This window comes from Notothenia coriiceps, unplaced genomic scaffold (genome assembly GCF_000735185.1).
Source record: "Notothenia coriiceps isolate Sejong01 unplaced genomic scaffold, NC01 NC01_scaffold00037244, whole genome shotgun sequence".
Lineage (NCBI taxonomy): Eukaryota > Metazoa > Chordata > Actinopteri > Perciformes > Nototheniidae > Notothenia > Notothenia coriiceps.
The window spans coordinates 27250276-27263023 of record NW_011369945.1 but is presented as its reverse complement, the minus strand read 5'-3'; the positions used below and the strand labels follow the sequence as shown (position 1 = coordinate 27263023).

The following is a 12748-nucleotide window of genomic DNA, read 5'->3' as shown; positions in this document are numbered from 1 at the left end:
TTCGGTTGGTGTTGTGGTGGGTTTTTCGGTAACTTTACTGGTTGTCGTTGGGTTTTCTGTGATTATGGATGTCGTGGTCTGTTTTTCTGTTATCGTTGTTGGTGCTTTTGTGATGGTGATGGTAGTGGTGGTAGGTTTCTCCGAGAATGTAACACCAATAGTGCTGGGATTTTCTGTTGCTGTTGTGGTAGGATTTTCAGTGAATGTAGTGGTTGTGGTTGGTTTTTCGGTAACTTGTGTGGTTGTGGTCGGTTCTTCTGTAATTTTGGTGGTTGTGGTGGGTTTTCTGTGGGTATCGTGGTAGGATTTTCAGTGACTGTAGTGGTAGTGGTGGGTTTTTCAGAGACTATATTCGTTACAGAAAAGCCTACCACTAAAGCTATCACCATCACAGGGAAATCCACCACAACGAATATAGTCTCTGAAAAACCCACCACAACAACCCTGGAAGTTAGAACACATACAGTTGCTAAAACAACGCTATTAACAGAACCTGTGAATAAGAACACAACTACAACCCCCACAGAAAATCCCAGCACTACTGCTGTTACATTCTCTGAGAAACCTACCACTACCACCACCATCACAAAACCACCAACCACGATAACAGAAAAACAGACCACGACATCCATAATCACAGTAAAACCCTCGACAACCACTAAAGTTACAGAAAAACCCACCACAATACACACAGAAAATCCCAGCACTAAAGCTACCATAACCACGGAAAAACCCACCACTACCACTACAGTCACTGAAAATCCTACCACGATACCCACAGAAAAACCCACCGCAACCACCAAAATTACAGAAGAACCGACCACAACCACACAAGTTACCGAAAAACCAACCACAACCACTACAGTCACTGAAAATCCTACCACAACAGCTACAGAAAGTCCCAGCACTAATGGTGTTACATTCTCGGAGAAACCTACCACTACTACTACCACCATCACAAAACCACCAACAACGATAACAGAAAAACAGACCACGACATCCATAATCACAGAAAACCCAACGACAACCAGTAAAGTTACCGAAAAACCCACCACAACACCAACCGAAAAGCCCAGCACTAAAGCTATCACCGTCAAAGGAAAATCCACCACACCAGCCACAGAAAGTCCCAGCACTATTGGTGTTACATTCTCTGAGAAACCTACCACTACCTCCACCATCACAAAACCACCAACCACGATAACAGAAAAACAGACCACGGCATCCATAATCACAGAAAACCCTACCGCAACCACTGTAGTCACTGAAAAACCCACCATAACCACTAAAGTTACAGAAAATAATACAATACCCACAGAAAAGCTAAGCACTACTGGAGTCACATTCTCAGAGAAACCGACCCCCACACCCACCGTCCAAAAGACACCCACTACAGTAACAGAAAAACCAACCACAACAACCACAGTCACAGAAAAAACAACCAAAACTACAGAGAAGGAACTAACTACTACTGAAACAACAACTAAAGAACCCACCACCCCTGCAAAAACCACAGAAAAGCCTACTTCAACAATAACTAAAACCCCAACACCTTCAACCCTTCAGTCTTCAACACCAGGCAGAACAACAGTATGTTTTTGCAAGTACATGGATCATTTATTTTCTCCTGGTAAGTAATTGGCTATTGCCATTCAAGTATTTCATATTATTATTACCTTTTTTGTTGTGGTTACACTTAACTCCTTACATTTGAACTTGGTATTGCAAGAGGTTGTATCCTCTTTGCTTTGATATTTCATATCTTAATCCACAGTCTGTGTTGGACTGCATCCTTTTGGATATTGCACAAAACTTGAAATGGTAAAATAGATGTGCGTACAGTTTACACATTCCAAACAACAGGCTTTTTTTTATGTGAAAGACGCTTTTTAACTTTGTTCATGAGAAGTGAATACAATTGGTTGTTCATGGTGCCTGCACACACAATCACCACAACTCTATTAATCTCTAACTCTATTTATCCAGGAACTATTTATGAAATTGTTGATTCAGTTTGCATCTGGTCACAGATCATGAAATGGACTTTGCAATTATCGATAAGAAACTTTAATTTGCTTGGTCTAGACTTAACAAAAGTTGCATTATAAAGACAACTGTAACCCTGTCAATGTTTATCTAACTGCCCTGGTTTCAATGTTATATAGGTAGCTTCATGTACAACAAGACTGATGAAGAAGGCTGGTGTTTCACTGCATACTGTGACTTGACATGCAATGTTCAGAAACTTGCTAGACCATGTCCCTCCACTACTCCACCAACTCCTACCACCACTTTAACAAGCACTGGGACTACAAAAGAAGACTGTTTGTATCTTCATCCACCTAGAAAGGTATTTTAATTTAGTTATATGTACAGATAGATATTTAACATATCTTCTTAAAATAAAAAATGTAAGTATGTACTAATCCCAACATTTTTCCAGGGTCTCTTTTCTGAAAAACAATCATGGACACCTACAAATTAATTTAATACAACAGTAATTGAAGAGTTTCAATCCATTACTGGGGTTGATAATGACATCTGTGGGCTTTCTGTTAAATTTTATTATTTTGATATTTGTAAACATCTTTCCTTGTTGTATGGATGACACAGTTTAAAGGGGGTATAGGTTGTGCTTTGTGCACCGCTATACTGGCCGTAGTTTACTAAGAGCACTACCTTGTTCATTACAGGATGGTGACGTTTGGAGTGGCAAATGCACCAGATCCACATGTGACGACGGAAAAATTACAACAGAACATGCGAAATGTGAACATGTGACCAAGCCTAAATGTGAAAATGGTCAACCACCAGTGGAGGTTTATGATGAAAGAGGCTGCTGTTTCCACTATGAGTGCAGATGTAGGTTCAAATTAAAGCCTTATAACATGTTCCATCAAACAGCATCTTAAAACTGCAACACAAACAAATATATATTTATATATATATATATATGTTGAGTTTTATATAACAAATAATGTTATTTCAATCTACTTTTTGCAGGTATTTGCTCTGGCTGGGGAGATCCTCATTATATAACGTTTGATGGCCAATATTACAGCTTCCAGAAAAACTGCACATATGTCCTTGTCAAAGAGATCATTCCTCAACACAATTTAACAATTCTTATCAGCAATGTAAATTGTGATCCCTCTGGATCTGTGACCTGTCCTAAAGCTTTGATTGTGTATTACAAAGACTATGAAGTTATTCTCACACAGGAGAGAGACCCAAAGACTGTGAACATGGTAAAGTTTGCCAGAACTGCCTAAACATATTTTACTTTTGAATTGTTTTAAATTATCTCCAATGATTATGATAATGAAAAAATATTTCACTAACAATTTTTTCAATTGTTTAGGTGTACATCAATGGCAAGCGGGTATTGCCAACCTACTCTAATGAAGACTTTATCATAACAACTACATCAATTGAGCTACTTATGAAAATCCCGGAAATTGAAGCAGTTGTGATGTATAAAGGACTTTTATTCAGTGTTGACCTGCCATTTTCCATTTTCCACAACAACACCGAGGGACAGTGTGGTAAGATTGTAAATTGTAAATTGTTGATAAACATAGTAAACAGCAAACCAAACTGCATGTTACATTCATAGATGAAGATATGATTACAGTGTTAGATATATTGTAAACAATACCATTGTACTATCTGTCATGTTAATCATTTACTTTCACAAGGTACCTGTGACAATAACAAGAAAAACGACTGCAGATTACCAAATGGCAAAATTAATCCTGGATGCTCTCAGATGGGAGAGTGGAAAGTACCAGATAAGAAAAAGCCCTATTGTGACAATCCACCCCCAGGAACAAACACAACAATAACATGCAACAAAACTGATAATCCTATTTGTGAAATTCTGAATAGCAAGTAAGAGTTTACACCAAAGAAAATAACAACAGATAAGTACAATTGATTCTTTAATATCACTCTGAATAATCAACTTTCTTGTGATTTCTGCATTAAGGGTGTTTGAGAAATGCCACAAAATAATCTCATCAGAACCATTTCATGAGGGTTGTAATTATGATGCTTGCATAACAAACAGCACAGTAGTTGCTTGTTCCAGTTTGGAGTCGTATGCTGCGATGTGTGCTAGAGAATCTGTATACATATCATGGAGGGAAGCTACAAATGGACAGTGTGGTAGGGTTTAATTTGACTAACATTGTTATATTTAGACGTCCAAATGACACATTTCATCATTTAAAAATCATAATTTATTTTCTGTGGTTTTAGAATTCAAGTGTCCAGGGAATAAGGTCTACCAGCCTTATGGGCCAACCTTTGAACCTACTTGCAATGCAAGGTAATTGCTCAGTTCTTTTATCAACATCATGAATCAAATAATGTCAGCAGCTTGTAATGTAACAATTATTTGGGCTAAACCATATGTTAACATCAGTATGCTTACATGCTCACAATAACAATGCAAACATGCTGATGCAAAGCATTAATGTTTTAGCACACTACCATATGTTCATTTGCATTAAACACAAATTAAAGCTCAGTCTGATGACACTGTAATTTGTTATAAACTTGAATATTTGACGAATTAAATTGATTTGATGATGGCACTATAGATGATAGTACAATCGATCCTGATGCACTCAATGTCACTGCATTTTACGTAATAGTTTTAAGACAATTTATTCAAACCACAAATGGTGGCGTTAGAGGAAAATTCAGGGGATCACCAAAGTCATTAGGATTGTCCCTAAGGGGTACATGAATGTCTATACAAAATCTCCTGGCAATCAATCAAATAGTTGTTGAAATGTTTCAATTTTGCCCAACGTAGCAAAGCGACACTGCTATCTCTACAGTTTGCACTGCGTTACACACATACCTTCTTAATTAATTTCTGAAATGATCATGTTTTGTTTTGTTTTTCACCATCAATTTCTTCTTACTTTAGATACAATAAGAAGTATACACAAAAATGTGAAGGACAAAATGACAAACAGAACCATTCTTGTAATGACATGATGGAGGGATGCTTCTGCCCAGAGGGGATGACTCTGTTCAGTTCGACCTCTGACATCTGTGTCTCCGCTTGTAAGACCACTGTCTGTTGTCAAGAACATTCAATTTCTTTCTGTTTGAATTAATGTTCAGGTAAACTGATTATCTTTATTGTTTAAGGTTGCACTGGACCAGATGGCCAACCTAAACAGGTGAATGCAACAAACTGTGACAGATTATCATTATTAACACAGAGTATGTATGACTTTTACAACACTAACTTCATTTATCAAACAGACTGGTGACAATTGGCTGAGTGGCTGTCAGCAGTGTTCTTGTGATAATGACACTATGAGTGTTCAGTGTAAGCCGCGCACATGTACCATTCAAAATACAACAGTCTGCGAGGAAGGCGAGGAGTTGGTGAACAACATGGTCGGCTGCTGTGCCGAGCAGACCTGTGGTAAATGATTCATAAAAAAACATCTACTGTTGTTTTGTGTATGATCTTTAAATTATTAAGTGGGAACTCCATTTTTCCCACACATATCAGTTATCTCATTATTCATGTCATATGTTTCTCTTCTGTAAAAAAGCTTTCTTTAGCCAGAGAAAATAGACTCACAGTCCGGGTTCAGTAGGTGAAAAACATGTTTATCTTTCATTTTCAGTTACTACTCGTCGTAACTGTGCAATGATCAGGAACACCACATATCTGCAGAAGAAGGACTGCAAGTCGGTGGTACCAGTGGAAATCACCGCCTGTGCCGGATCCTGTGGAGAGTCCTCGTCAATGTGAGATTCAAAACGAAATGACCTGAGAGTTATTCAGTACAACATACTTACTAAATCACTAAATCAATTTTTTAAGAATCAAGATTTTTTTATTTGTCACATAAATACAAGTATGTAATGTGAAATGTTGTACTCATCTCCCAGGTGTGCACGACAAGTACAATAAAATAAAATATGATAATTCAACAAAATACCACTTAAAAATATGTTATGTAGAATATGACAAATAGCAAACTTATACACAATGGTAAAAATGGTTAAATAATAAAAGTGAGGTTAACAGTGCAGAAAAGGTGACACACAGTATATAGAGGGCAGTATTACAAGTTATTGACCTTCATGTGCATTTTTTGTTTACATTGAACAGCAGGTTCCTGACACTGATTCTGTCTGAAACATCTTCATTTTCAGGTATTCTGCAGAAAGCAACCGCTTGATGCATTCATGCACGTGCTGTCAAGAAATGTCCACCAGCAAGAAGAAGGTGGAGATGACCTGCGCTAATGGCCAAAAAGAAATGCACACCTACATTTCAGTTGAAAAGTGTGGTTGCAATATCACTGAATGTAAAGATATGAAAGGCTAATGTAAACATTTTGCGAGACAACTTCGACAACTAAGCTCAGCAAGTTGAAGGGAAAATCTAACTTATATACTTTTATGAACTTTAAACAATTCCTCTCCAAAAACTACAAGACTCAATGCGTAAAGACACACCTCTTTGTACTTTGCAGTCCCAAGTAAGAGCAAATAATAGTAGAAAGACATGTTCTATTTTCACTCTGACAATGCTCGTCATCACTTCGTTATTATTATCGGGCACGCAGGTCCCCAAAGTGCCTCGTGATGACGGCACATATTTGTGTCCTGGTGTCTCTTGTAGCTTTTGAAGAGGTTGTTGCATTATACAAATTGTTCCACTTGGTGTTTCCTTCAGAGGGTGTTTCTCTTTCTTTTACTTTAAATGACCTCAGAGTTAATAGTAGTTGAGTAATTATTTCTAACAGCAACGGCGAAGATCTTATAACCCTTAAATGATCTTATCACCCATTAAACTACTGTATAATGAAAAGAGTGTGAAGAATGTCAACATTCTTTATCCAATATCTGATGTGTCAAACTTCTGCAAACTGAATGCTGTCAGTGTCATTAAAACTCATCATCATAAGGTCTTGGTTTTTGTGTGGTTCTTTCTTTTAGCTATTTTTTGTGTAGATTTTTCTTAAAGTGCTTTATTAGATTAGATTAGATTCAACTTTATTCTCATTGCACAAACCACAAGCACTATTTATAGAACGAAATGCAGTGAGCTTCTAACCATAAATGCAAAAGAAGCAGTAAAGTTAGAGTGATGTCTATAATATAAATATAGACATCGGTCAGATATAGACATACCTAAGTATTTACACTTTGAACACTACAAGGAGGTAGAAACATTACACACAGCAGTACAGAAATGTAATACACTATAGATCAGGTATGAACATAGGCAGTATAATACACTATAGACAGAATTATTATGAATAACATGTGTTTCAATGGTGCATTTTGGTACTGGGAAGAGTCTTTCCATTTCAATAGAAATATGTTGCTTTTAGGTATAGCGGTGAACCATCATTTATAATGTAAGGTATATTATTGTATACGTCATTTAATACATAATAACAATCTTTATTATTTGATATTTAGACATATACAGTTGTTCACCTAAACACACAAATCAAATATGTTTAATGCCTCCACGGCGGCAACTTCAGTGACTTTGCAGATTCAGATTTATTTATAACGTAGTTCAAACATTAAAGTGATGTTAGCTTGAACTCATTTATAAATATAAAAAGCATTACTCTGAAAAGGGATATAGCAGCATAATAAGTCTTTCTACTTTTGGTACTTTAAATATATTTTTGATGAATGCTTTTGTACTTTTACCTATAGGTGAATATTTACTACCCTTTTAAAAGGTCTGAGTATTCTTTTCACCACTGATATTATTAAATATCACTATTTCTAACACCGGGCGGATGTTAAACTCACTCAAAGATCTGAGTAAGACTGTACGTGTCCATCATTGAAAATAATAGAGTATCCTACTTAATTAATATCTATACTTGTGTGTCTATTCGACAAAGTAAATAATCAAAGGAATTTGTAAACTATAGTTAGAAATAAAAAGTATGTATAAAAATAAAAACAATGTATCAATATACAATTAAGAAATGCAAAGTCAATAGGACCTTTTTTTATTTATATTACAACTGAATAGAAATAAATATGTCATGCATATTATATTCACCAAATCATTATGTGACGAATTCAAATAAAATGTGCCATTTAAAAAAGTAAAATATACTCGTAAATAAAATTCATATTCTAATAGTAGAGGATAGAGACATTTTTACATACCACAAAGGTGATAGTTTGGACGTGAATTTAGATATTTTTTGTACAGTTAATTTTATTTTTAGGGAGATTTCATATTCATAAAAAGAGGTTCTAGACTATAAAACTTAATTTTTAACATTTTTTACCAAAAATGTAAACAATATAGTATGAAAAACTAATTATATTAATAATTGTATGTAACTCTATTTTTCTTTTTTCCACCAATTTATTATATGTAATTTTGTATTACGTTATATGTCTACCCCTGATATATAATATGTCTTTTGAATAAATAAAGGGAAACAAACATATAGGTGTTAAGCGGGCTCCGGCTGGAACGGATCCCTTATAGCGTTACCCAGCCGGACTCTTTTCAGTGTAACACACCGCCTGGCAGTCATGTCGACGCTGAAGTCAGGACGCTCACTGTTAGAGTAGTCAAATACTGTTAGAAATAACTAAATGTGTAATTTTTATACCAAGTAATACATTAGTTTGGATTATGTGTTGAGGAAAAGCGAGGTATCCATCGCAGTATCGACTTATTTTGAGGTAAAATAAGTTTATTACTGAATTCCCCCTCAGGCTTTTCTCTTCTTGTTTATTAAGGTTAGCTAACGTAACACCGCTTAGCTAAGATGTGATAAATAATACAATAAAACACAACCATTGCTTGCTTGTGTTGCCGAGCAGAGGATAAAAGCATTACAGGAAGCATGACATTTATTTGGGACATGTCGTGAAATACGCTAAGAAGTTGATGCTTATACAAAGTGGTTCATATATAACGTTATGATCTCTTTACCGTTAATGTTGCTAATGTTTCATTTGTGACTGCAGTTCCCTGTTCATCTTTACATCTCTGAGATTATTTTTGAAATCATGAAGGATATCCTTGTTAATGTATTTATTGTTGTATCTTATTCAGTTTTAGTTTGTTTTATTATGTTATACTTGCCTTGCCATGCTTATTTAACCAATGCCTTTTTTCAGTTTGAGCCATGGCATCCCTATCAGAGGAGGTGCTGCTGGTGCTGAAAAAGGTTCGCCAGAGGAAGCAGGATGGCACACTTTATCTGATGGCTGAGCGTATAGCCTGGGGTCCAGAGGGCAAGGACCGCTTCTCAGTCAGCCACTTATATGCAGACATTCGCTGTGAGTAATTGATACCATCCAATTAGAAAGATGTGCCAACAAAAATGTGTTGGTGATGTTCTAAAGCTGCACTTTATTTGTTTTCTGCACAGGTCAGAAAATCAGCCCGGACGGTAAATCCAAAATTCAGCTGCAGCTGGTGCTTCACACCGGCGACAGTACCGCATTCCACTTTTCCAATGACAGCACTGCACTCAAAGACAGAGACGCTGCCAAGGAGCTGCTGCAGCAGCTGCTGCCCAAGTTCAAGAAGAAAGCCAACAAGGAACTGGAGGAGAAAAACAGGTGAGACCCAGGTGTTCTCACAAGATTCACTTAAAGGATATATCTGGTAATATCTATGTTTTCTTATTGGGATCAAATTGCATTATAAGATGAAAACTAACCATACAACTATCCTTTTAACAAGTGTTGTGTGACCAGAGAGCTCACTTCTATCAAAAAACGATTCAAAACACACCAATGAGCCACACTGTTGCACTGGGTGACATTTTTCCACAAAGTAACTATTTTGGAACCTGTTTCTTCTAAAGATTAACATGGTCCGACTCCGTATGAACAAATGAGATTGGGTCTGAGGGTCCCAAACAGGTTCCGGATGTCCCTCTATGAGTATGGGAGTTCACTGTTGACTTTGGGGACAGCCTGTGTGACCAAATCATCTCCAGTCTACTATTAAGATTTGTATGCAATCTTTCAAATAATATATTACATTCTTTAAATGTTTTTTCCTGTAGGATGCTTCAGGAAGATCCTGTGCTTTTCCAGTTGTATAAAGATCTGGTGGTGAGCCAGGTGATCAGTACAGATGAGTTCTGGGCCAACCGGCTAGGAGACACGAACAACTCGGACTCCTCTTTATCCAACAACAAACAGGAAGTCGGTATATCTGGAGCTTTTTTGGTGAGTACATCAAGTCTGGTCAAAATAAGACCTTGCATTTTGAATCTTACTCAAACATTGTGACCTTCAGTATCATCATCATAATTGTAAAGTATGTTTTGTACATTACAGGCTGACATTAGACCTCAGACTGATGGCTGCAATGGCTTGAGATATAATTTGACTGCTGACATTATTGAATCTATCTTCAGAACATACCCTGCAGGTAAATCATCTCAACTTTAGAGTTAGCTGCTTTCTTTCATCCATGGCTTCTACCAGCTCATATATAAGGGACTGATATTTAAGGTATATTTCACCCCCAAAATGACCATTTGTATATCAATTACTCATCCATGTTAAAATCTCACGCCTGCACAGGTGCGTTACTATATTGTGTGAGGAGTGGACTGTGGGAAAGTGGTTTAGATTGAAGGGTTTTAGCACAAATGCATGTGTTTTGGAAATAGTGAGCATACGACTGGATAAATGAGACTTGAAATATTCTGCATTAGTTCTGAGAGAAATAGTTTTGACCTGCCCCAGTGTGCTTCTATTCATCCAGAAATTTCCTTTTCTTCTTGTGTCATCATTGAGGCATGCCAGAAAATGGGTTCAGGAGCCGATAAACAAATGATCATTTCAGCTGTGAAGCTTTCCTGTAAATGTGCAGCTTGTGTGCCTAGGCACCGCCACTGGACTAAATATTTTAATATGTATTTGCGTTGTACTTGCAGTGAAGCAGAAGTATAATGAAAATGTGCCTCACGAGCTGACGGAGAAGGAGTTCTGGACCCGCTTTTTCCAGTCCCATTATTTTCACAGAGACCGCATCAACACAGGAACACAGGACATCTTCTCAGAGTGTGGCAAGCAGGATGAGATAGGTAGGAGTCTTAAAGTGTTTCCAGGTGCAAATATCACATAAATGCAAGTATTCTCTACAGATGTCAGTACATGTTTTACCTAAACACTTGCAAATGAAACAGCTATGCTACAAATCTGTTCTTATGTCTCACACAGGGTTAAAGTCCATGGTGGTTCAAGGAGTGAAGAATCCTTTAGTGGACCTCCTGTCGTTAGAAGATAAAACATTAGATGAGGTGACGTATTATGATTCGCCAATCACAGCCACATCATACTACTCAGAAATCATTTGCTTTTATAGCTTTCTTTTCCTCCTTCCTCCCTTGACCTGAAGATTTGGTATTTTCTGTGACACAGGGTTACGGAGTTTGCACAACAATGCCCTCAACTTCCAACAGGACGGTGAAGGACAGCAGCAACTCTGCCATTATAAAGCGGTTCAACCATCACAGTGCCATGGTGCTGGCAGCAGGCTCAGGCAAGGGGTGAGGAAACGACTTCTTTTAAACCTTTCTCATTCTTATTAATGATTTGCTAACGGTTTCATCTTTTTAAAGGGAAACAGCGGGTGACCCAGCTAGTGAGACGAGCTGCACAGACGGAAACTCAAGGGACTCTGACTTCTTCCAGCCTCCTGTAAAGAAGGTGATGCCTCTGCAGCTGTAACAGAGGTTTTAATTCTAAATATGAATATTGCTCTGTAACAGCCTGTCACTTTTTCTGTTGGCAAACTTTCTTAGGCTAAATTGCAGGAGGCCATTGAATATGAAGATCTTAAAAAGGAAAAGAAGCCAAAAACAATTCCATTAAACCTCAAAAAGTCTGACAGGTAAAGTCTGCCCACCTTTTATTTTTATTTTGTTATTGATATTGTTTGATTACACAATAACGGGTGGGGGGGAGTCTCAAACTCTTTATTTGACAAATATGTCACTATCAGTACTAATTATTCCATTTATAAAACTTAAGTTTAGAAAAGTATGTTGTTTTTCTGAATATATGTTGTGTTTTCACTAAAGAATTTACTGAAAAATCCAAGTTTTCCAGTTATTCCTTTTCTTAAAACTGGGATGAAAAACAACGATTATTTGTGTTAGGTTTAGGGAAGCCTCTAAACTTTATTTATTAACTTAAATAACAGGGGTTATATTATTGCTTGATTTAATGTTGAATTGTTCTAATATAATGTTTCTCACTCCCTCTCTGTATTCTTAAGGTATGCTCACGGTCCTGTGCCACTTCAGTCCCAACACTATTCGACAAGCCAGGATATCATCAACTCTCTCAACTACATCCGGCATGAGATGGTCAATTATAAACCCAACCTCACTCAGGTGTGTTAACACTATTTCCACTTAGCTCTGTTGTGATTCAACACTCTTCGACCTTTGATCCGTTCAGATCAGAAGTCCAATTACATAACACAGTCTCAGTTTAAAGGTGACCTATCATGCAAAATGCACTTTTGTACGTCTTTTATACGTGAATATGTGTCCCCGGTGTGTCAGGGAACTCACCAAGTGTCAGAAAACACAACCCTCTCTCTTTTCCTCCATAACCAAATCTCTAAAAACGGGCTGCAACGGAGCTGATTTAGTTATTTGAATTTTTCTGACGTCAGAAAAGGGGTGCTCCACCTATATGGGCAACTCTCCACCTATCAGGGGAATGAGAGACC

General features: G+C 37.2%; 2 protein-coding genes and 1 long non-coding RNA gene across 3 annotated transcripts in view; 2 read left to right on the top strand and 1 right to left on the bottom strand.

Moving 5' to 3' along the window:
- LOC104965135 (mucin-5AC-like) overlaps positions 1-6951 on the top strand; it is a 32949-nt gene extending 25998 nt beyond the window's left edge. The window contains exons 31-43 of the mRNA XM_010794094.1: positions 718-1630; positions 2166-2350; positions 2694-2862; positions 3004-3248; positions 3362-3545; positions 3699-3891; positions 3989-4167; positions 4261-4330; positions 4940-5079; positions 5167-5198; positions 5284-5449; positions 5658-5781; positions 6193-6951. Coding sequence (XP_010792396.1) covers positions 718-1630; positions 2166-2350; positions 2694-2862; positions 3004-3248; positions 3362-3545; positions 3699-3891; positions 3989-4167; positions 4261-4330; positions 4940-5079; positions 5167-5198; positions 5284-5449; positions 5658-5781; positions 6193-6367 — 2775 coding nt within the window. The 3' untranslated portion in view covers positions 6368-6951. The remainder of the gene's footprint in view (positions 1-717; positions 1631-2165; positions 2351-2693; positions 2863-3003; positions 3249-3361; positions 3546-3698; positions 3892-3988; positions 4168-4260; positions 4331-4939; positions 5080-5166; positions 5199-5283; positions 5450-5657; positions 5782-6192) is intronic.
- Positions 5704-12748, bottom strand: part of LOC104965136 (uncharacterized) — a 7774-nt gene continuing 729 nt past the window's right edge. Inside the window, exons 2-3 of the long non-coding RNA XR_800523.1 lie at positions 5796-5803; positions 5704-5715 (exon numbers count right to left, since the gene is read on the bottom strand). This is a non-coding gene — a long non-coding RNA (uncharacterized lncRNA). The remainder of the gene's footprint in view (positions 5716-5795; positions 5804-12748) is intronic.
- gtf2h1 (general transcription factor IIH, polypeptide 1) overlaps positions 8542-12748 on the top strand; it is a 14486-nt gene continuing 10279 nt past the window's right edge. The window contains exons 1-11 of the mRNA XM_010794095.1: positions 8542-8718; positions 9160-9321; positions 9414-9606; positions 10059-10224; positions 10336-10429; positions 10941-11090; positions 11227-11306; positions 11428-11555; positions 11628-11715; positions 11811-11899; positions 12287-12404. Of these exons, the coding sequence (XP_010792397.1) occupies positions 9168-9321; positions 9414-9606; positions 10059-10224; positions 10336-10429; positions 10941-11090; positions 11227-11306; positions 11428-11555; positions 11628-11715; positions 11811-11899; positions 12287-12404 (1260 nt within the window). The 5' untranslated portion in view covers positions 8542-8718; positions 9160-9167. The remainder of the gene's footprint in view (positions 8719-9159; positions 9322-9413; positions 9607-10058; positions 10225-10335; positions 10430-10940; positions 11091-11226; positions 11307-11427; positions 11556-11627; positions 11716-11810; positions 11900-12286; positions 12405-12748) is intronic.